Here is a 24,846-nt window from a genome sequence, read left to right as displayed (position 1 = left end):
TTTCGTGGGTAAGTGTTTGAGAATGGGAGTTACGAAAACTAGAAAAATTGAATGTGCTTCTGCTTGAGATGAAGTAGGACATGGAAAATCAAAAATAATTTTGTAAAAACAAAGATAATATTTATGAAGTGATGGCTAACCCTATATTATGACGTGTATCTGGATGTTGGAACGTTGCTGAGGGAAGGTCAGTTGTAACATTCACATTTGAAATTAATGCTGTTTGTTTTTATTGGACCAAGTTATTAAAAATTGTGGCACCAAGGAACATAGATGGAGTTAAGTATCAGATTAGCCAGGACTTATGTGAGTGGCAGAATAGGCTTGAAGATTGAGCGACCTGCTTCCATTGCTACATAAACATGCATTGTGTAAGACTGCACAAGCAAACCCTAGTGGCAGAGATGGGCTCATTGACAGGAATGCTGGGAGCATCAATTACGCATCAAAAGTGAAGAATTGTTCAAGAACTTAGCCAATACTTAGCAAAACTAAATTAACGACAGCTGAATGCAATGATTGGGCGCATTTCACGAATTTAAACAATTTGAATAGATTTAATTTCCCCATGTGCATGTCAGAAGCAACCATGGAAGACCAAGGAAATGTTGAATTGGCATTGCCAAGAGTGATTTGTGGTGGAAGGGATGCAGCTAACTGATGTGGCCAGGTTGGTTCGCTATTAGTAACAGGAATTCATTGAGCCAATCAATACTGCTAGGCTAATGGGTTAGGATTTGGTGGTTAGTGTTACAGTTTAATTTGGGTTTAAAAATCTGTAGAAACTGGAGATAAGTGGAGGGAAATATTCCATAGTTTCGAAGCCTTAGGAGAGAATCAGTTAAAAATGACAACAATGTAGCGAGATGTGATTTCAACACGATAGTTTGAAATGAGGGTGAAGAATTTGCATTAAAGAATACAGCAACAGTTGTGGCAGGATGCCCTCTGAGGTAAAGGATTACCAGTCAGAGTAGAAGGGTACTTGGCTAAAATATGTGGGTAATCTCACAAGGTTATATTTGCATGACTGACCTCTCCCAATCCCACTGCAGTGCTGGAAACACTAGCAATTTGTATTTCTGAGTCTGGACAAAAAAAAACAAAATCAGCCTTCCTTAGAATGTACAGTAAAAAGCTGAAAATGTGTTGCTGGTTAAGGCACAGCAGGTCAGGCAGCATCTCAGGAATAGGGAATTCGACGTTTCGAGCATAAGCCCTTCATCAGGAATGAGAGAGAGTAGCCAAGCAGGCTAAGATAAAAGGTAGGGAGGAGGGACTTGGGGGAGGGGCGATGGAGGTGGGATAGGTGGAAGGAGGTCAAGGTGAGGGTGATAGGCCGGAGTGGGGTGGGGGCGGAGAGGTCAGCAAGGAGATTGCAGGTTAGGAGGGCAGTGCTGAGTAGAATGTACAGTACTCAGTCTCTTAGAGAAACCAATAAGAAGCCAGATTGTATTTACATTAAGTGGAAGCACAACAGAAAATTAATGTAAACATATAATTCTAGTCACACTAAGTATATCTTCGAATCAAAGATTCATGTTTTAGAAGTAAACATTTAGAGGGTGATTTTCTCATTCCTGGAGGTGACAAGAGAACTAGTGAAAAGGGGAAGTAATTAAGTGACTTTACCTTGAAAAGAAGCTCACTCCCTTTCTCACCACCTCAATTTTTAAGTTCTGGATAAGAAGGTCCATGGTGATCAAATAAGGTCCTTTAGTGATCAATTAATGGTTACTTCTGGGCCTCAACCTGCCACCACTCTGATCACCTGCTTCTCTGGTGGGCAAGAAAGATGGCTAGCCTCCCACCTGGGAAATCAAGGAGACCTGCCTTCTGCATCGGGGAAGGGGCTTTACTTGCCCCAATCTTAAAGTAATCAGAGGTATAGATGGCAGACGAGAACGTCACCTCTGAAATCTAGTCCCCTGTCCTTGCCTTTGATACCCCTTCCCACATGAACTCCGAACCCGGAGAAGAGTCTGAAATGAACTGATCTTCCCATTACTGGAACTCCCAAGATGTAGGATAGATACTGATGGACATTCGCACCCAAAGGCTGCTAGCCTCTGATTGGCTAACAGCTTTTGGAGACCTGGATTTCAGCGTCAAGGCCTGTGATTCAATAACAAACTCACATATGCTCACCTGTCAGCTCTTAATCAGCTGATTGGCAGGCTATATATTTTTGGATAAGGTTACTTGATATAGGGAGTGTTTCTTGCTCCTTAAACGCTCTCCCTGCATAAGTGCAAAATGGAAAAATCCTACCTTCTGTCTGTTTTTTAATTAGAAATAGTTACATTGAAATCAGTATTAATTATACCACAAATAAGTCCTTTTGATTATTGATACAGTGTTGTTTATAGAATTTGGTTATTGCACAATTATACACAATTATTAATACAAATCATCTATAAATACATGTAATTCAGTTCTGTACATTCTTTGCAGAGAAAAAACAAACAACATATTGGAATGTTGACATTTCTCAGAGTATCCCTGTGGCTGCAAACACAGGTATTTTCTGTTCATGCAGGAGACTATTTACATTCATTTTGTTGCAACTCAAGGGTCTGATAACTGAATGGACTCTTGTTATACTTTGGCAAAGAGAGCTCGGATGGTAGTCTTGCCCCCTGGCACCTTGGTGGCAGCTGTTCCAAACGTTAATGCATCCCTCAGCACGTCATCCTGCACCTTGGAATGAGCCACTCTGCAACATTTGGCTGATATCCCTTGGGAAGACCGACAGGTTTTGGGTAGAGCAACGATTGTCTTTCACTGATTTGATGGTTCTCCAGACACAGTCGATGTTTGTCTATGGGGGATCAGCCTGTAGAGCACAGAGTCCTGCATCACAGACCTGCTCAGGGTGAACCTTGGCAAGAGCCATGGCATCTTTCTCCAGACCTTCTTTGCAGAAGGAGATGTGTGACAGACCCTTCTAGAGCAGCTTCAAGGCCAATGTGCAGTGGCAGAGAGAGTACATACATCTGGTGGGCAGTGCCCTTCTCACCACCAGCCTCTCTACATCTTGGTGCCTGTTTGAAAGTTCTGGTGGTGAGACATTCTGCCAAATGACTTTAACACTCTGCTCAGGAAACCGCCTGACAAGATCCTTTTCCTGTATAGTCTCAAGGACATTATGTGCTGATCACTTTCTGTTGGAACTGTGGTCAAAGCTGTTTTTCTTTACAAATATTTCCAAAAGTAACAGGTGATACGGAACAGTCCAACTGCTTGGAGCGTTCTGTAGCAACGAGGCCAGGTCCATCCACCGAGGACAGAAAGAACCTCAGTATATAGTGACACATCGTTTGCGTACTGAGGGTCTATGCACAGTTTGATGCAGCCACACACAAAAGTGGCTATCAGGATGAGGGCAGCATTGGGTAGGTCCTTGCCCTCCTAATCCAGAGTTTTATAAATGCTGTTCCTGCTGACTGTCTTTGACCCTCAGATCAAGTGGAAAGAGACGGCACAGGCTCGGGAATTTGGCCAGACCAGTGCCACAGTCATCAACACGAAGACCATGCCACAGCCAAATGTTGTCATTAGAAAGTTATCTCAGAGGCCTGACATTGGTTTGGAAATACATCCCAGGCTCAATATGCAAACTCATTACAGCCATAAGGGTCCACAGCCAAACACATTTGGGGTGACCAATCTAAATCCTGGAACAAAAATAATATTCTGAAATAAAATCAGAAATGCTAGAAACACTTCGCAGGTTAAGTTGATATGTGGAGAGCTGCAAAAGAGACAGAGACTTGAAATTTTGTTCCAAAGAAGAGTCATGATTAACTTGAAATGTTAACAGATTCTGGCCGAGATGCTGACTATTTCCAGCAGTTGCTATTTTTATCTAGATTCTGGATCCAGGCAGACTTGTCCGGTTAAATTCTGATTGGAAACAGTCCGCAGTTTATTCTCAAAGCATAATGCCATTCTTTTTGCATGTTTAAAGTGGAAATTGTAAATAACCATTGGACTCCCCCAAACTGTGAAGCAACAATTGCCTGTTTAATGATTTCCTTATTTTGTGAGCAGTTTAGTTGAGTTAAAGGAAGAGCAGGAGAAAGTGAGGTCTGCAGATGCTGGAGATCAGAGCTGAAAATGTGTTGCTGGAAAAGCGCAGCAGGTCAGGCAGCATCCAAGGAACAGGAGAATCAATGTTTCGGGCATATGAAGTAATTAAGTGACTTTACCCCGAAACGTCGATTCTCCTGCTCCTTGGATGTTTAAAGCAAGAGCAGTTCATTTTCCAGTAAATCTTGAAATGTCTGGGGTAATGCATCTCAGTAACAATATGAGGCACATCGCTGTTGGAGATTCCACGTTTGTAGAAATTATTCTCGACTGTTCACTATGACATTACTGGATTTAATGTGTTGCTCTGTGTGTGCCTTCTACTGACACTAACTCCTTCACCCTCAGGCGTTGTGCTCACTGGAAGGAGAGATTGGAAACCTGCTGGGAGAATTTCACATTAAGATGAAAGGTAAGTATTAACAGAATAAAAGTTTTTTTTTAAATTTATGGTCGAGGGTGCAGTGTGATTTTATAAGTTTTGAGGGGTGGTAGGGGGAGAGAGAGGAGTTTCTGCCTGATAGGAGTACGGTATATTACAAATTGGAATGCGAAACACTGTTCAGTCCAAATAAGAAAATGAACTGACTGAACTTCAGGTATGAATCCGAACAGAATCCCTGCCAATAGCACAGGCTTTCAATATTCCCTTTATATTATTTCCTATGTTATTCTTTGATCTTAGAAAGTATTATAATCCAAATATATGTTCTGTAGAGATTCACTAGGGTGTCTTCTCTTTTGTGCTGGAGTTTTGAATACTCATTCAGACAGAGCATGTAGAGACAGGGGTGCAGTTATGAACAAGCAATCCTCTCTGCCCATTTCCCTCTGTGTTCCATCTGAGTGATAATTTAATGTCAAAGTGTAAAACAGGTAAATTCTGGCATTATTTTAACAATGAGATTGTTGAATGTGACAGGACTCAGAGTCTACATGTAATCTGAAATATTTAAAGGCTGCTTGATGCTCAAAATAGTATCAAATGGACAAATTACTCCAAGTTTCTTTCAATGAATAAAATAGAACCAAACTAAAGGTTTAATTTTCCAATTGCCCTCAGCACTATTGAGCTTTGTCCCCCAGGAGCATGTTTCAGCTATTCGGCCACCCGCGATTTTCTTATCAAAACTGTGCAATGTTAGCTTAAATTTCCAAAATGTATTCTTATTGAGCCAGGGATCTCACCAACAGTAAGAATCCAGAACATTTCTCTTAATTGTTTATAAAGTAGAATTTATATTTAAATTGGAAATGTTCAAGTCTTTTATTCAGCATCTGGGAAAGTAAGGCTTTTGTACAAACTGTAATCAAGCTTTAAACTCCAGCTGTGATCCTGATATCATTTGCACTCTGCAGGTTTAGCTGGCTTTGCACGTCTGTGCCCAGGAGATCAGTATGAGGTAAGGGCTTCATCCTCTCGTTTTAAGTTATTCAGTGGGACAGCACGTTAGTGGGCGGCACGGTGGCACAGTGGTTAGCACTGCTGCCTCACAGCGCCTGAGACCCGGGTTCAATTCCCGACTCACGCGACTGACTGTGTGGAGTTTGCACGTTCTCCCCATGTCTGCGTGGATTTCCTCCGGGTGCTCCGGTTTCCTCCCACAGTCCAAAGATGTGCGGGTCAGGTGAATTGGCCATGCTAAATTGCCCGTAGTGTTAGGTAAGGGGTAAATGTAGGGGTATGGGTGGGTTGCGCTTCGGCGGGTCGGTGTGGACTTGTTGGGCCGAAGGGCCTGTTTCCACACTGTGAGTGATCTAATCTAAGCTAATTTTGGTCCTTGTATCGCAAGGCCATTTTGATCCTCTGTGAGGTGACAAATGAGTCACCTCAATGAAAAACTGAAAAAAAAACTTCACTCTTCTCTATTTGCTGCACTTTTTCCAATTTCCGTTTGATTTGCAAATCAGGAGTTCCGTGCGACAGCATTGCTCACAGCAGCCTTTCTGGTGGATGGAGCAATAGCAAAGTTTAAAGGGGGGAGCAGAATGAGGAGTAGTTTTGAGTTTTGAAATGAAATTCCAAATATTCATCTGTAAAATACACACTAACTGTTGGTTTTGTTCTTCAACAAGATCTTTATGCGCTACGGACGTCAAAGGTGGAAATTAAAAGGCAAAATAGAAGTGAATGACCGACAAAGCTGGGATGGAGAGGAGATGATTTTCTTACCTCTGATTAATGAATTCTTCTCAATTAAGGTATTTAAAGTAGACATGTACCGATATAGGGATAAATCTCACAAAATTAGTGCAACGTTTAATCAAATTATATGTTGAGAACTGAATGAAGAATAACCAAGTCCAGTTCTGCTTCTCCTGGAAGATTTGACCCCTTGGCTTGTGATTGTGTGATAACTGATCATGTGAGATCTGATTACAGTTTACAGTTCAAGGTTAGGCCTGCTCTCCTTCGCTGAACAGCTCTACAGCCGCTTCTCCAGCAGTGCACACAGCGATGGTCTAATTTTCCTCTTCTCATCTAAAGTAAATGCAAATTGAAATACCTAGCAAGTCAGGCTGCAGTTGTAGAGAAAGAAAAATGTTAACAGTTCACCAATGGCCTAAGCTTAAGCTGAAGAAAATCCCACTCAGGTATTGCTCTTGACCCTATCCCCATTTATACCATGGCTAATCCACCTAGCCTACACATCCCTGGATTCTATGGGCAATTTAGCATGGCCAATCCACTTGACCTGCACATCTTTGGACTGTGAGAGGAAACCCACGCAGACACAGGGAGAATGTGCAAACTCCACACAGACAGTCTCCCAAGGGTGGAATCGAACCTGGATTCTTGTCATTGTGAGGCAACAATGTTGACCACTAAGCCATCGATTTGGTGTTCACCTGCTTTTTCCAACCTCAGTTTGATCGATCAATAGGGAATGTTCTGTTTGTCTGCTTTCTTCATTTAAGCCAATCTGCTGCAAGAATTCACACCAGATCTCAGATACATTGTATTTCCCTCATGTCTCTCCTCATACTACTTTTTGATGTGTGCAATTATCAGTCACCGATCTCTTGTTCATTACTCTATCAGTTTAACGGCTCGCACACATTTTGCTTTTTGTTTCACTGGTTGCCTTTTCTATTTCCCAGAATGATTGCTCGTTGCTTCACTCAGTTCCATCTTCATGTTGTCCGTTGTAGTATCATCATTTTTAAAGAAGGCGTGACTGAAAATAAAGTTAGCTTTTTGTTTCTTCACAACATGCTGCCTGACTTGCTGATTAAGTCCAGCATTCTCTACTTTTGTTTGAGCTAGACCTGTTCTTTATCTAAGAAAGCTATTGCAAAATGTGCAAACAGGCAACATGGCCCCATAAGAACAGAAAAATGCCTGGAGTGTTTTAGCTTTTGTGTTTTGGAGCCCTGAGTGTTGGAGTTTGTGGAGTGTATGCTTTGTGACAATACTGTAAAATATTTCTGTTCAGCTTGCTTACCATCTGCTCTAAAGTTAACTACATCCTCTGCTTTTCTTGTCTTCAAAGAGAATATTTACTTCCAAATGTCCCTTGAGTTGAACAGTGAGAATAGATCTAGAAACGGCTGAATATCCCATTGTCACTCTCTACCAAGTGATGAAGGTAGAATCCTTAGTAGTTCTTAAAAGGGAAGTTGATGAATATTCAACGAAAAAGGATTTAAAAGGAGAAGCAAATCGAAAAGGAACAAGTGAATAGCTCTTTCAGAGACACAACACCAGCTTTCTCTGCACTGTAAAGTCTGTGATTCTCAATGCAAACTTACTGCTAACATTGGGAGGTATGTCCAGCAGCTAAATTCTTTCCTTCTCAGGCTGTCTGGTCTTATCAGTCCACTGCAAAAATCTGACAGTCGGTTCCAGAGTTGAAGTTGTTACCTTCTGAACTTTCTGACCTATGTCAGTACAGAATTCAGAACTCCTTAGCAGGACATCTCTGTTTCGCGTCAGGTGTTGCTCAGTCAATCCAATATGATCGCTTTTATGACCCCAATCTCTATTATCTTTTTATTGTTTATGCATTCAGTACATGTTCGCTTGTTTCTGTTGCTGGCACATCTGACTGAAAGGGCTGCAGGTTTGACCACTTAATCAAGTCTCTTGTTAGTTTGAACAGTCCTATTAATAATGCTGCGGTCCCACAAAGGAAGGATTAAACTGCAATCCTGTCTGCCAGCCCAGTTGCCCATGAAAGATCTTATAGCTGTAATGTATTTGAGAAAGAGCAGATAGTTTAATTGTTCAAATTCCTTTCTCAACCATGACCACCCACAGCAGCTTAACTGGCTATCTTACTGACATATGTAGAATTTGGATATCGCAACTGTTTTTCTCTTAAATAGCATTTCAAAAATAGCCTTGTTGTGTGAAAACCTTTGTGATAAACTAAATAAATAAGTATGGGTATCATACATTGTGGTGTTGGGAGTCATTAGATATTTAAATTTCTTCTGAAAACTTGCATGCAAATAGTAAGCAGTGTAAACAGCTGAAAGTTGAGTGGTGATATTACCCATGGAAACAGCAACTTCTGATGCGGATGATGTTTGTGTGACATTCCTTCACCGGGTGGTCTACAATGTCAGCAGCGTCACTCTGATGAGTGACTGGTGGGGCTGTGCTGCCTTTGAAAGGTGACAGCTAGGGTTAATTTAGTTATTAGATTAGATTATTTACAGTGTGGAAACAGGCCTGTCGGCCCACAGGTCCACACTGACCTGCCGAAGCGCAACCCACCCAGACACATTCCCCTACATTTACCCCTTCACCTAACACTATGGTCAATTTAGCATGACCAATTCACCTACCCTGCACATTTTTGGATTGTGGGAGGAAACCCGAGCACCCAGAGGAAACCCCCGCAGACACAGGGAGAACGTGCAAACTCCACACAGAAAGTCACCTGAGGCAGGAATTGAACCCGGGTTTCTGGCGCTGTGAGGCAGCAGTGCTAACCACTGTGCCACCGTGCCGCCCACAAGTTGAAGTATTCTTTTTTGGCTGCTGCTTTCCACTGCCTGCAGGCTAGCTGAGGGCAGCATTAGCTGTGACCTGTGACCCCCACCCAATCACCCTGCTACTTGCCTACAGAGTGTTTAGCTCCAGGGAAGGCCTTATATGATAGAAAATGTTGTGAGTTACTCTTCATCAGAAATTACCTTCGTGAAAAACATTCACAACAAAGAAACAAATCTAATGAGTTGCCAGCAAAGTTAATGAAGTTATAACCCAATATTTGGTGATGGATGTCTTTGAACTGGAAGTGATACTGGCCCTGACAGACTTGCTCTTTCTCGTTTTACTTGTCAGGTGTCAGAGTTGAAGGGATTGGCTACTCATCTCCTGATTGGAAGTGTCATCTGTGAAACTAAGGACCTGTTCACAGCCAGACCACAAATGGTTGCCGTGGACATCAATGACCTTGGAACTGTTAAATTAAACCTTGAGGTCACGTGGTAGTAAGTATCACTTCTTGACTATTGCGATGCTTTTCACATTCCATAGATGGCAGTAGTGTTCCTACTGCCTCATTCCTGATGAAGGGCTTTTGCCTGAAATGTTGATTTTCCTGCTCCTCGGATGCTGCCTGACCTGCTGTGCTTTTCCAGCGTCACTCTAATCTTGACTCTAATCTCCAGCATCTGCAGTACCCACTGCTGCCTAGTAGTGTTGCTGGTCCAAACAGACACTGCCTTTATTCAATTATTGTTTCTTATCAGTATATATTTTAAGTTTTTTTAAAAAAAATGACCTTACAACATACCATGAAAAATCCAAAAGAACATATGATATTTACATGAAGTGGTGTTACAGAATGTGAGAAGTTTGAAATATTAACTATTGTTGTATACGTGTTTTATTCACAGTCCATTTGACAAGGAAGACCTGACTCCATCCACAGGCAATCTATATAAAGCCTCCAGTGTGCAAAGACGATGTTCCATATACAGCCAAAACACCCCAGAAACACCCACCTTTGAAGAATTCTCCTTCTTTGTAAGTAACGTGCTCTATTTTGAAGTTTGTGCAAGGGTACAGAAAATACTTTATAAGCTTAGTAGTGAGCAATAGACTAGTACAAAGTTTCAATAGAGTAAGTTGCTTTTTCATAAATTTGAATTTTTCTTGTTTTTTCGATTTACATATTTTGTGTCTTCATGTGATGATTTTCCAACATTAAGCTGGGAATGTAAGTTGTTATGTTAGAGCTGATGTCTTATTATTGTGATACTACAATTGTCCATAAAAAAGACGGCATAGCCCAGGAGTTTAGGATATAACTTTTTCACCTTGGCACCTAAATTAAAATCATCGTGCACTGGTGGGGTGAATTTCTCCTCTATCTGCTGACTGTATCAACTTGATATCATTGTCCCAACTCAGGAAGTAAAATAAACCGGGACATAACTTGACGTTACATGTCTCATAAAAAAAATCATGACTGGTGTGGAATGTAGAGCTATCACAATAGTGTAGCATGAACTGTTACTCTATGGATCAATGTATCTACAATGTAGGCAACTTCAAGGTGACAGGAAACAGGAAGCGTTCTGTTTCTAAATTGATATCCCTCTGTATAATTGATACAATTTCTAATGTACTATCTGATTTAATTTCAGATGAGGTATGGGTATATTTTCGGTGTGTTTATTATATTGGAGAGAATCTTATGTAGTTAAGGGCGTAACCTCTGTGTCCATATCATCTACACGAATTCTTGCTTTGCCAATACCATTCATCTGTAAAACCTGTTCTTGCATTTCAGAACTTTTGCTTCCAAGTTGAGTGTTTAAAAAATCAAACAAAAATGTTTAAATTATTAACATCAAGAGCTTAATTGGTTGGAGGCAATTGATCAGAAGAAAACAGTAAAGTTATATAAAATAATTGTAAATAAATCAGTATAGTATAAATTAAAGTTTGAGGAACAAAAGGGAAGATAGAGAATTGTTGAATTTTTTGATTGATCTTTTGGTGTTTATTTTAGTTTTGCATGATTAATATGTCAAAACTCCTAATATGTCAATAATTAATACGCAGATATTAAGGCTTATTTCAGCTTCTTAGCTAGACCAGGGAGCTTTGAATTGCCTGTGATTACTTCCAACATTTTGAATATTCCAGTTTAGAGACTGAGTGAGCATTTGTATATAACTTTAGGGTAATTCTAGTTGGGCAGCTCTGGGTGGAATCAACATTTGCTGATTATCAACTTGTTGTGAAAAACCATTGAGTGCCCACTTACAAGAAGCTCCCTGCCCATGCCACCCCCAACACCAGTTTGCTGGCTGGGTCTGGGCAGGAAGATTCTTGCAAGCGGGCACTCTATGGTTTTTCACAGGAACCTTGCAGAAGTACCAAGCTAGGCTCAGCTGAACCAGGATCTGCGGTTGGCAGGTGTGTGACCCTTTATGGGGCACACTGGGATGGAGGTTGAAAAGGAAAATAGTAATCCATTCTGAAGAATTGACTACCATTGCTACAGAGGCTATATTGTTTTGTCTACTAACTCAGTGGTCTCTTACTTTCATTCATGGAACATGCTGCTACTGTGATATTCCATGCCATGGAGTTTGTTTCATGTCAAATGCTTCTGTGGTATAATGCTAATGGTCAGCTACTCCCATTATTAAATGGTTTGGTCACTGGGACTTGGTGTTGGGTCACCGATAGTTGGCAATGATCAGCAGATACCGGATGGCAAACAGGCAACATGGGATGTTCAGCTTATGTGTGTGTGTGAGGGCACAGAGATTCCTCTTGGGAAGTAGCAAAGCAAAAGGGGCAGGATGGATGTGACCACCTGTTCTACTGCCTGCCCAATATTCAGTTGCATTGACCGAACTAGAATTGGATGTCAGGTAGGGTGCTTAGCAATTAGTCATTCAACAGGCTCTTGTGGAGTGACGGGGACTCACTTGCCTTCTGGAGAACTGGTGAGACAGCCTCTTTTCAGAGGGGGAGCTGCTGAATTACAAGCCGTGTGATCAAGCAGTTCAGAGGCCACTTGGCAGGCTTTCCCTGAAATTAAGTGCTGAGGGAGGAGGTCCTGCCTACAGACAGCCTCTGGCCAGGCAGAAGCCTGCATCTCTTTTGCTCAGCAGTAATCACTGGGAGGCAGTGGCTGCTGCTTGAAAAACAGCCATCGGAGGCTCAGAACCACAGAGTGCTGCAGAAAGTTTCATTCTGACTTGTTAGGTTATGCTGTTTGATAACGTCATTAATTGTAGTGGCTTGGAAATCCATTGGACAATGTCAGGTTCAAACTGGCATCAGGAGAGAGGAAAGGCATGCCACACAAATCTCCAGATCATTGGAGCTGAAAGTGTGTTGCTGGAAAAGTGCAGCAGGTCAGGCAGCATCCAAAGAGCAGGAGAATCGACGTTTCGGGCATGTGCCCTTCTTCAGGAATGGTCCGTGTTGATTTGGTCGCCCGAGATAGAAATGGAAAGGTCTAGGAAGGGGAGGGAGGAGTCTGAGACGGTCCAGGTAAATTTGAGGTCGGGGTGGAAGGTGTTGGTAAAGTGGATGAAACGTCGATTCTCCTGCTCTTTGGATGCTGCCTGACCTGCTGCGCTTTTCCAGCAACACATTTTCAGCTCTGATCTCCAGCATCTGCAGTCCTCACTTTCTCCAGATCATTGGAGCCAGCCTCCTTCAAGGTCATTGGTGACCACCAGCACTTCACTGTTGACTAAAAGATCAGGGTCAATTATATTCCATCTTTGTGGGAATTTCAAGTGAAGTTGGAATATAAATAAGAGAAGTAGAATCCTGAAGTTAACTTCAGGTACCCCTCCCATTTTCAGATATTGATATGGCTAACCAAGCAGACTTTAGTTTCATTTGACACTTCACTCTAATTGACTGATTCGCACTTCAGTACGTCAATAACCACTTTACTCTTCTCTTCAACGTTCATTATTTGAGAGAGATGCCCTGAAACCTGGTTGACGTGTTCAGTTCTTGAGGAAAGTTCCGAAAGTAAGTTTTCGTGAGGACTATGCTCATGACCTGACCTGAATCCAGCTCTAAACTATTCCTCACCTCACGAGATGTAAAAAGCTTGAATCGGAGAATTGAGCATCCATTTCATTTTGTGGAGTTTTGTTTTGTTTCAACATCAAGAGGTTTTCCTTCAGGCTAGTTGTGTAGAATGCCCTCTCTACCTCCCACTGAGTGAGATTCAACATGCTGTCACTGTCCTTGCAATTTATGGGTCACAGGTTTCATAGGCTTTTTCTGAGATAATTTATTCCAAATCTGAATTGCAGGGTTTGGATGTGCTGAATATATAAAGTTTGTAAGGAAAACAGGTCCAGATTTAAGATGTTAGAAAGATAGATGAGCAGATTTGGACAGAAACAAAACAAAATAGGTAGGATTGGTCCAGCTGTCTGGTACACTGTCCATCCAATTTTCATAGACATTGACCTTAAAAGATTGAATATCTTGTATTAATTGGTATCTCCTAACTTATAACATAGAAACTTAGTGAGATTTTGTTTACTTGTTTAAGGTTTAAAAAAGAGCTTATATTTAAACGTCACTTTTAGAGGGCTTTGGGGATCTCAAAGTGTTAAAGAAGCGATTATACTTTTCCAGTCCTTTATAAATCTCTGCCTGCTGCTATATCTTCCCATAAACAGCACGCTGCCAGTGACCTGGCTATAGTTTCTTTTAAATATTCAGCTTCTTCCATTAAGCATTTACCACATTTACTAACCCTTTGAATTTTGAACATGCCAAGAAATGCCTGCAGCCATCACCAGACAGACTACGGCTGTCATTCATAGATGCTCTTCGGGACACGTTCTTTGACAAACTCAGACGGAGTCGCTCATTCAGTGACCTGCCATCTCTTAGGCTGCGGCCTAGGGAGAGGCTGGAACTCTATGTGAGTCCCCTTCGTGGGAGTGATTTCTTTCTGAGATTGGAATCCTGCCAGTCGCATGTGTGTTTGTTCCTGTAACTGCAGTCGCTGATCTAACAGATCAATGCACATCATTCCACTCCCTCGTGTTAGTGTGAAAAAGGAAAAAAAATCCTTATGGATAACCAAGTTCTTTTATAAATAAGCCAGTGGAGAGCAATTGTAGCTGATAGGAAGCCTAATTGTTTTCAGATGTGAGTGATAGAGATTCCTTATTTGTCACAGTATATTGACATATACCTGGCATTTGGATTCCAGGTAAACTTTAAAACCCATGTAGTGCTCCTCAGTAGTCTCTTCTAATATGCACCCACATTTCAGAGATTGTATCATTGGCATGGATATATTTATGCCCAGGCACAGATCCAGTTCCTGGCAAAAACTTCCCAGTAAACATTCTGGGAGGGAAATCCAGCTGCAGTAATTGGTTACAGGCTTTTCAGCAGAGAACAGCTGAAAGATCTCCAGACTTCCAAGGGTCTCTGAGAAAAAGGTGCCACTTTAACATGTTGCCATCTGTAGCTTTGTTGCCTGACCTCCTTATATCCTCCAATTTGATGGCGACTTGGCCCAAGAGCCTGCTATTTAACGGTCTGGTAGACGTGCAGGATGGTGAGATGGGATGGACAACGTTAAAAATCACACAACACCAGGTTATAGTCAAACATTTGCTCCAAAAGCTAGTGCTTCCAAATAAACCTATTGGACTATAACCTGGTGTTGTGTGATTTTTAACTTTGTCCACTCCAGTCCAACACCAACACCTCCAAGAGATGGGATGGGCCTGCTAAGACTCATTCCATCTCATTTCTATTGGCTCTGTATCCTTCTCAGAGGATCCTTACGAAATCTCAATTGTGTAAAAAGGCGCAAAGATCGTGAATTATGGGTCTTCAGCTCTTTCTCCTCGACTGGAAATCCGATCAATAATTTGCTGCTGTCTAATTTTGGCTGAGAACCTTTTTAGTTGATTACCCGTTATAAAGGTCTTTCTACTGCCTGAGAGATCTAAGTAGAGAGATTATATAATCACCATTTATCTACCCAAATCCCTACTTTGTTGTAACAAGTTCTCTAGTTAAGCTCTTTCCATCCTACATTTCTGTTGCCAACTATAAGGTTCAGCTTAGACACCTGACTATAACTGGTAGATTACCCATGGCATTGATTTACAATAGATGTATACTATAAATATATTCCTTGAGGGATTGGTGTGTATTTTTACATGGTTTGGTTTGAGAAGTATAAAAGAAGTATATCATTATTTATGTCACATAATGTACTCATTAATAATGATGAAACACATACTTCTAAGTAGGAAATGGAATAATATTCCTTTTCCAGTGACTGTGCCATCAGGCAACTGATGTCCCAATATCTGATTCCTTTCTTTATACCATGCATGATAACATTAGATGTGCATTGTTTCACCTTGAATACACTTCAGTGTACAAACACCAACACTACCAGCAGCAGCAGTGAACCACTAGGTTGGCATCTGACCATTAACTTGACAAGCTTCTGAGCAGAGGTACAATCTTTGAGATGATCATTACAATTACAACAAACATCTATTTCAAATATATTAAACTGCTCTTCATTTTCAAACCAGTTTCATTCTGCAGATGTAGACTTCTTTCAGCAAAATTTAATAAAGTATACATGAAGCACTATAAACCATAGTCCCAGCTTAATTATTTCAATTTGCTCCATAAACACAAATTTAATGATATTTTACATAAGAGACAATTCTTCCTACTGCCTCATTGGTTTGTTTGTTACCAAATAAAACTCTCCAGAGTTGTTCACAGCACCTTGTTGCAAAAGCTGAGGGTGGGTAGTGTTGATGTTTCCCAGTTTGTGATTGCTAGTTATCACAAAAAAAAACCATTTTGGCATCTTTGTATCCAATTTATACAAGTCTCCAAGGTTCCCATACTCATTGCATGTTGAATTGAAACATTTTTCATTGTCTGCTGTTAATTGCATCTTGCTTCTTGATCTCATTCAGTTCTAAAGTGGAGTATAAGCAGCAAAAGCAGCTTAACTATTGTAAAATATCAAAATGGACCATAATCTTCTCATAGTTACTATAGTCTTTTCTCAATGCTCCTTAAAAATCCAAGGGTATCATTTTTTTTATTTTAGCAGATAGTATAAAGCAGGTAATATAAATTCCTATCATACATCTTTTCTGATTTTCATCAATATTTACTTAGACATGCTCCACCTGATGAGGGAGTATATTTTAGGAAGTCTTAACTTTAATCCTAACTTTTACTTTGTAGACTAGAGCAGAGAGGAACAGGCAAATTGTTCTGGTACCAAAGATGGGGGTGGCAGGACTGACAATTCACTATGGTTTACTTTTCAGTAAAGGTTTAAAATATTTGACCTCATAGTCTGAATGGCACAAAGTTTATTAACAATAAAGGGAATTTGAATCTCTACTTTTCCAAACTGTTGCAGTTTTACGATATATGTTTGTCTGTTTATACCACCCATCTTTGAGGTGAGACCTTGCCAGCTGCCATTGCCCTGTGACATTGACACTTTTAATAACTACATTATGTGCAACTTCTTGACATTTTCTTTGGTCCATTTTGATCAATATTTGCCCAAAGCTGCCTTGATATTCCTAAGGGTTGTCATTTCCTGTAAACTTTGTCTGTCTGCAAATTTTCACAGCAGGTTTTTTTTTCCCAGTCTTCACAGCTTGAGGATGACATCTTTGATAATGAGAACTCGACCAGTGAGTCCGTTTCATTTAGCCACAGTTACCTTGCAAATGGTACGTGTATCAGCCAGCCCAGTCTGACACCCGCTAGCCGAGTTTACTCCAATCCTGAAATCACAGTGACTCCACCCGATATTCAAAACAAAGACTCCGAATCTCAGATTCCAGTTGCTGAGGCGAATGACATATCAATATCAGAAAGTGAAACGGAGAGAACTGGTCATACAAATGCACTTCAATCTGACCAAGGAGAAGAGGTAACAGATATTGGAGACCTGTCATCTGTGCAAGTAGGATGCCAGCAACAGGGATCCAGCCAAGAAACTAACATATTTTTAGAATCCAAAGACACGGTGGGAATCCTTCAAGATTCAGACGAGCTGTCTGACCTAAAACCTGTTGAACTGGATGCATATGAAGGAAATCTAACCAAACAACTAGTGAAGCGATTAACCTCAACAGAAAGGCTACTGACTCCAGATGGACAGGAATGTGATGCCTTTCTATCGAACGAATATGAAGGGACCAGGTCAGTGTCGGAGATGAGCCTGGAGGAAGCTCTGCAGGGTCTTCTTCTATCGTTGGAGCCGCACAAAGAGCAATATAAAGAACTTCAAGATTTGGACCAAGAAGTCATGAGGCTTGAGGACCTGTTAAAGGTCAGTATTTTCAAATGAATCTGAGCTGTAAAGTATTCTGTAGCATACAATTATTGTTTTATATAGACTGGTCCTATAGTTAAAAATCTCCTTGATGCAAGGCTGTCTACATGAAATGTCAGTTCACATGAACGTGAATCAGAGATGATGGAGCTTCTGAATCCAGAGGAGGAGAAAATTGGGAATCTCATTAATCAGGCATGAAGTGCTCTGCCTCCAATTGGGCATGATTAGATTAGATTACTTACAATATGGAAACAGGCCCTTCAGCCCAACAAGTCCACACCGACCCGCCGAAGTGCAACCCACCCATACCCCTACATTTACCCCTTATCTAACACTACAGGAAATTTAACATGGCCAATTCACCTGACCTGCACATCTTTGGACTGTGGGAGGAAACCTATGCAGACGCAGGGAGAACACACAAAATCCACACAGACAGTCACCTGAGGCGGGAATTGAACCCGGGTCTCTGGCGCTATGAGGCAGTGGTGCTAACCACTGTGCCACCGTGCTGCCCACATATATCTTAAAATCTATCTTCACACTATTGTTTGGGCCATGGAAGCCACTTCAGCAGCATGTTATCTGGTATGCTTTAAATGCAGATTAAATCTCCTCCAGAGATTTCCTGTTTCTAGAATTGCGCCATTGGATTGGAAAATTGCTAGTGCCAACCCAAGATTAAAAAGTAGTGTCCATATAAACTATAAAGTTATAGTCCTATTAATCTAACATTTGTCGTGGGGAAAAGGTTACGAGACTACTTGGGCAAACGTGAACTGACCAGAGAGAAGCAGGAGGGGGTTTTGTGATTGGTAGGTCATGTTTATAGAACCGGCTTGAAGTGTTTTTGGGGGTGCTTCATTAGATAAGGGAGTGTCTCTGGATGTTGTTTATATGGACTTCTATAAGGCCATAAAACATAGGATCAGAAATTAGGCCATTCAGCCCATCGAGAGTGCTCTGCCACTTAATCATGGTTGGTACGTTTCTCAGATGAAAGTGTGTTGCTGGAAAAGCATCCAAGGAGCAGGAGACTTGACATTTTGGGCAAAAGCCCAAACCTATAATAGTGGTAAAAACAATGATTGTGGATGCTGGACACTTAGCACCGTCCCCATGACTTGTCCCACCTGCCTATCTTCTTTTCCACCTACCCACTCCACCCTCCCCCCCACCCCAGACCTATCACCTTCAACCCCTCCCCCACTCACCTATTGTACTCTATGCTACTTTCTCCCTACCCCCACCCTCCTCTCACTTATCTCTTCACCCTTCAGGCTCTCTGCCTCTATTCCTGATGAAGGGCTTTTGCCCGAAACATCGATTTTCCGGCTCCTTGGATGCTGCCTGAACTGCTGTGCTTTTCCAGCACCACTCTAATCTAAACCTATAATAGTGTCAATCAGAAGTATTATTGTATCGATACAGAAGCTTTAATTCACGTCATAACGAACAAAGAAATATGTTTTAAGATGGGGCTTGGACTTAATATTGGGAGTGGGCGGGGTCAAGGGTAAGTTTGGAAGATCTAATAATCTTTAATTCAGCTAGGATGGAGTTCATGAGAAATTGGCGAACCTTTGAAGTTCACCAGTCTCAGTGACCACATTCAGTCTGCATCAAAGGTCAACAAGTCCGACCAGATCCTGCTCATACACCTCCGCAACAAAAATAGTACTTACAGGGGCCGGTAATACATAGACAGTCCGGACATATTGGGCATTTGCTCAAATTGAAAAGCCATACTCTTAGTATCAAAGTACTAGGATCTTTTAAGGTCAGTAGGTAAGTGCAAAAAAAAACATGGTTGTTGGATATTGATTTTATTTCAAAGGATGGAAGCTATGTTACATCGACCTTAAGCACAGATTTATCTCTGTCTGCATTCAACACTGGACATCAAACATCTGGAAGGGTACACTGGCCCTGAAGTGATTGCAAAACAGTTTCATCAGGTTAACACTAGGGCTAAAAGGATTGAATTAATGAGGACAGTTTTTTATTAACTCGGTTTGTATTCCCTTGAATATAGAAGATTAAGCGATAATCTCGTAAAGCTTTTAAGGTAATTAAGTATAGAGAGTGAGAAATTTTTTTAAGTAATTGTGTTAAACACAGTGCTGGAATGTTAAAGTTAGAGCTAGTGCACTCAGAGGTCATGTCAGGAAACACTTCTTCCCATAATTCTTTATGAAATGCAGCCACTATTGTTATATGGGCAGAATGACTGAATCATATAAAGAGTAGGTTTTCTGAGTTCTGCTTCTAACATTTCTGGTGGGAGCACTAATCAGGATTCCCAATTTACGATAATCCCAATCCTCCATCATTGATTTAATTCAGGGGAAAGATCAGATAAAATGAATATTGTTTTCAATGATGTCCGTGCCCAATTCTTTAATCAGGAGTCATGATTTTATAATAAGTTCAAAATGAAAGCTTTTATGAAAGACAATGGTAAGTATAAAGATCTACGATAGTGGTAACACTGACAGTGATTTAGATTAGATTAGACTTACAGTGTGGAAACAGGCCCTTCGGCCCAACAAGTCCACACCGACCCGCCGAAGCGCAACCCACCCATACCCCTACATTTACCCCTTACCTAACACTATGGACAATTTAGCTTGGCCAATTCACCTGACCCGCACATCTTTGTGACTGTGGGAGGAAACCGGAGCACCCGGAGGAAACCCACGCAGACACGGGGAGAACGTGCAAACTCCACACAGTCAGTCGCCTGAGTCGGGAATTGAACCCAGGTCTACAGGCGCTGTGAGGCAGCAGTGCTAACCACTGTGCCACCGATTTGTGACAACATTCAAACTTTTGTTCTTATGCAATGAATACAGAGCATATAAGCGACATAGAGTATTCCCATTATCAAAATTGAAAGCATATCAACAACGTGCCCTTCCCTTGCTCCATCTAATCACCCAATCGGGAGGAATGCTGACTTCATTTCTCACAACATCACATGGTTCCCTTGGACCGTGCACCAATCATAGCTGAGAGGAAAGAGAATACAGATGACCTCCTTCTCTGCGCTGCTCTGAACCAGCAAGAATTGATCAGCGATGACTATTCCCGAGCCATTGCCATGTTTACCCATGTTGGTGAGATTCAGGATTCAGAGGAGATCAGTAACCTGGACCTGATAGCATTCTGCGCCATCCTCTGCTCTAACACACCAAATTGAGTTATGATAATTTGCTGCCCTGTTAATTGAATTCTTACCTCTATTTTTAATTTTTTTTAGAAATGCTAATCTCTTTGGCTTCTTTCTTTGTCAATCTGATTCTCACTGATTCATTCTGCTTGCAGTGCAAACCGAATACAAACAGAAGCAGATCTTCCAGTTTAAGTCTGACCGTTGAAAGTGCTTTAGAAAGCTTTGACTTCCTAAACACATCAGACTTTGATGAGGATGACGGTGGTGACCACGATGCCAACTCTGAATGTTCTGACATTGAGGCTCAGAAAACCATTTGGTAAGTTTATCTAGTTAAATCCAGGGTGATGATTATACTAGGAGAAAGTGAGGACTGCAGACGCTGGAGATCAGCGCTGAAAATGTGTTGCTGGAAAAGGGCAGCAGGTCAGGCAGCATCCAAGGAACAGGAGAAGCGACGTTTCGGGCATAAGCTCTTCTTCAGGAATCGTGATTCCTGAAGAAGGGCTTATGCCTGAAACGTTGATTCCCCTGTTCCTTGGATGTTGCCTGACCTGAAGTGCTTTTCCAGCAACACATTTTCAGCGCTGATGATTATACTAAACTCCTTCCTAGCTAGCGTAAGGGAGATGCTACTTTAGAAAGCTCAGTTCTTATTACAATGCTTAGGAATGATTTTCCAAAGATATATCAGACATGGATTATTGTGAACATATTAACCTGAAAAATAAGTTAACTCGCTAATGGGAAAGTAGTTTAACTAGTGGAAACCCAGTCAGTTTTAATGACAAGGCCTAATTAACAGGTTGCTGGCCAACACCCTGGTGAAAGCCATGGGAAAGTTGGTAGGAAGTAGTTTCCCGTTTGTTAAAGCCAGACAATATACCACAAGGCTGTGCAATATTTAAGCATGGAGACAGATTTGGAGGTGGCCAACAAAGTTTTGATGGTGCTCTCAACATGAGGTGAAGGAGGGGATAGCTACACACTTCCCTTGCAGGACCTGCTAGAACACTTTCCGCTCTGCCTGGCCTTGAAGGGGAAAGAAATACACTCCCAGAGGAATGCCTTCTACTGCTGTTTCTCCTCTTGCTAGTTTCAGATAACTGAGAAAACTGCGGTCGTTTAATCGCTCTGGACAATGTTAATGTGGTTATTGGATCCTTTTCTAAGTTTTCATGACAAAGAAAATCCCCTCCAGTTTTGACTCAGTGGGTTTGATATCTGCTGCGGGGGCAGGTGGGGGTGGTGGGGGTTGTGGGGGTGGTGGGGGTGGGGGTTCTCCTGCTCCATTTTGGTCGTCCTGTACAGCTTCCACACAGCGTTTTTTGCACTGCAGAGACATTTGTTACTGAAAGAGGACAAAAAGACAAAAGCCCTTTCTCAGTGATGGCTTTTTCACAAAGTCACCGTAGTGCAATAAGCCAATGAATGCAGGAAGACTCAATTGTAAATTCATTAAGTTGGGGCTTGTGTAATTATTTACAAATGAGGAAGATTTTGAGTTAAGGCTGAGAATTTATCTTAAAAGGAATACAAACCACAGGATCTGCAGTGGATGTCTACGTGCCCAAATAGTTTTTCTGATGCCCCAGATACAATGATTTTTGTGTTCAATTCCCCAATTATCACTTCTATTCAGCAGTATTTTGCTCATGAAACCCAAATGTGAAAACTTAATTTAATATATTGTTAGGTTTCTTTCATTCTCATTACCCCAGCTCTTAAAATCTGTTAATATCTAATTATGCAGTTTTAAGTTTTCATCTAGGGATTGATTGAATTAGCGAATCTGGTTGGTGTGTGTGTCTCTAAGTAAAAAGTGAGGTCTGCAGATGCTGGAGATCAGAGCTGAAAATGTGTTGCTGGTTAAAGCACAGCAGGTCAGGCAGCATCCAAGGAACAGGAAATTCGACGTTTCGGGCCAGAGCCCTTCATCAGTGTGTGTCTCTAAAACTGGCAAGGTATCATAGAGTTGTTCAACTGCTTAATTGGTGGCTGCCCATGGAACGCTGTCAGAATGAGAGGAAAGCTGGAGGTGACTTGGAGGTTGGAAATAACCTAAAGAAGAAAGAAGCTGCATTTATGTGGTGACTTACAAGTTGTCCTAAAGTACTTTGCAGTTAAAGATTTATTTCTGAAATGCAGTTACAGAGAGACATCCCACAAAACTAACTGTAATGAATGATCAGTTAATTGGTTTTGATGCTGTTGAGTAAATACTGAACATTGGCAGTGATGAGAAAAAGGTTCCTGTTCGTCTTCAAATGGTATCAATAGGTACTATCATTTCCCAGCATGGCAAATTGGCCTCTCTAGTTTAACTTTGCAATGCCACATTGAAAGATTGTCTGTCTTTGCAGCAGCATTAACAATATAGCAAGCTAGAATATTTACAAGAAATATTGACTAGCTCCATTAGTTGAAATGCTGGCAATGAGAATTAAAATACATCCAAAAAAGCTACAATTTCTAGTTCCCTCAGTTTATAAAACTTGGGTTGCCTGTCATTAATATACTTTTGATGAAATGGTGCAGAATTCATTTTGTTTTATCCCCATGTTTATAGCTTTCCCACTCAAAGCCCATTTCTTGCTAAAGTTGCTGGCTGGAATATATAATCAGCACGATTAGATTAGATTACTTACAATGTGGAAACAGGCCCTTCGGCTCAACAAGTCCACACCGACCCGCCGAAGCGCAACCCACCCATACCCCTAACGTAACACTACGGACAATTTAACATGGCCAATTCACCTGACCCGCACATCTTTGGACTGTGGGAGGAAACCGGAGCACCCGGAGGAAACCCACGCAGACACGGGGAGAATGTGCAAACTCCACACAGTCAGTCGCCTGAGGCGGGAATTGAACCCAGGTCCCTGGCGCTGTAAGGCAGCAGTGCTAACCACTGTGCCACCATGCTGAATTGAATGAAAATGTCAGTCTCTCTCCTCCATTCTGAATCAAATCACATGGGACAAAGGCTCCATCTAGAGTGAAAACGAGAAAAAGGTGGAGTCAGTCTCAACTCTATTTGAAGTGATGTAACCATTTAGTTAAAAACCCCTGTGCAAAAGGATTTTTCTGCATGTTTACATTTAAGCAATTCACATACTCAAAAATACAACTCTCGAAAAAAAGTCAATGACATCTTAACTGAGTAGTGTGCATGATTCACCTTATTTGTCAAATGAGGGGATCAGACTTCCTGTATCTTCAGAGGGTTGTATTTTAATGTATTTATGTAGTTTCTAGAATATCCCTACTAAGTCAACCTTGACTCCATTCAAATCAGTAGCAGTGGCACACAACAGCAGCTATGTGAAAAGAAATATGTGAGGCCCATAATGAGGGAATGTCAAGATTAAAAAGAATAAAATATAAATTGGAGGAATGAAGCTCAGAAAGTAGGAATTGAAATTTAATAGCCTAAATGTTGTACTAGGAGAAAGTGAGGACTGTAGATGCTGGAGATCAGATTCGAAGAGTGTGGTGCTGGAAAAGCACAGCAGGTCAGGCAGCATCTGAGGAGCAGGAAAATGGATGTTTCAAGCATCATCAGGAATGGGGAACTATGAAGGAAAGATTGAAAGAGTCAATGAGATTCAGAAGTTTATGGTCCTGCGACAACGTGAGTTAGATTAGGAAAGTGAGTCTATGGGCAGCACATTTCAATTCCTGGAAGTACTAATGTGTAGAGCCAAGCTAAGTGGAGGCTGTGCCACTGATTATTAGATGGCAGGTAACACAGAAATAAGGCCAGAAGTAGAGAATGAATAAATAAAGCTACCACATAGAAATATTGAGTATTTGGCCAATGTTCAAAATTAGAGCAAGATCCAGCAGTTGAAATGATGTCAGTAAGAATTGGAACTCATCCAAAAAAGCTACAATCCCTAGTCCCCTCAGGAGGAAAGGGTGATATGTCTGTGGAGGATTTGTAAATGAAGATGAAAGTTATGAATTTAGCACAATAGAATTGGAAAACTACTGGAGATGTGTATACTGATTGTAGTAAAGCCAGTCAGGTGGACCTCATAGAATATGAGCTCCCTAACTGGAGCTGTTAAACTGGTCCAGTCAGGGAATCCTAGCTGATGGATATAAACAGGAGTGTCAGAGGTTCTGTTCACTCTGAGAGCTGGTGTTAAGAAAGCTGGATCAGTGTCAAGTATTCTCCACTTGTACATAAAGGGTGACTTGGTAACTGGATACCGGCCTCTGCGGAGTGATTTCAAATGGCATAATCAAAAG

At 41.3% G+C, this 24,846-nt stretch overlaps 1 protein-coding gene across 8 annotated transcripts in view; it reads left to right on the top strand.

Annotated features, from left to right (window-relative positions):
• The window catches only part of ripor2 (RHO family interacting cell polarization regulator 2), a 247,139-nt gene that overhangs the window by 191,345 nt on the left and 30,948 nt on the right, over window positions 1-24,846 (top strand). For all 8 annotated transcript variants that reach the window (XM_060850032.1, XM_060850024.1, XM_060850028.1 and 5 more), the window contains exons 8-14: window positions 4,441-4,504; window positions 5,452-5,495; window positions 6,169-6,294; window positions 9,389-9,537; window positions 9,946-10,075; window positions 16,719-17,408; window positions 20,742-20,908. In XM_060850032.1, the coding sequence (XP_060706015.1) occupies window positions 4,441-4,504; window positions 5,452-5,495; window positions 6,169-6,294; window positions 9,389-9,537; window positions 9,946-10,075; window positions 16,719-17,408; window positions 20,742-20,908 (1,370 nt within the window). The remainder of the gene's footprint in view (window positions 1-4,440; window positions 4,505-5,451; window positions 5,496-6,168; window positions 6,295-9,388; window positions 9,538-9,945; window positions 10,076-16,718; window positions 17,409-20,741; window positions 20,909-24,846) is intronic.

The sequence above is a fragment of the Hemiscyllium ocellatum genome, chromosome 34 (genome assembly GCF_020745735.1).
Source record: "Hemiscyllium ocellatum isolate sHemOce1 chromosome 34, sHemOce1.pat.X.cur, whole genome shotgun sequence".
Taxonomy (NCBI): domain Eukaryota; kingdom Metazoa; phylum Chordata; class Chondrichthyes; order Orectolobiformes; family Hemiscylliidae; genus Hemiscyllium; species Hemiscyllium ocellatum.
Note: the sequence above shows the minus strand (reverse complement) of the source record. Positions and strands in the feature narration are given on the sequence as shown.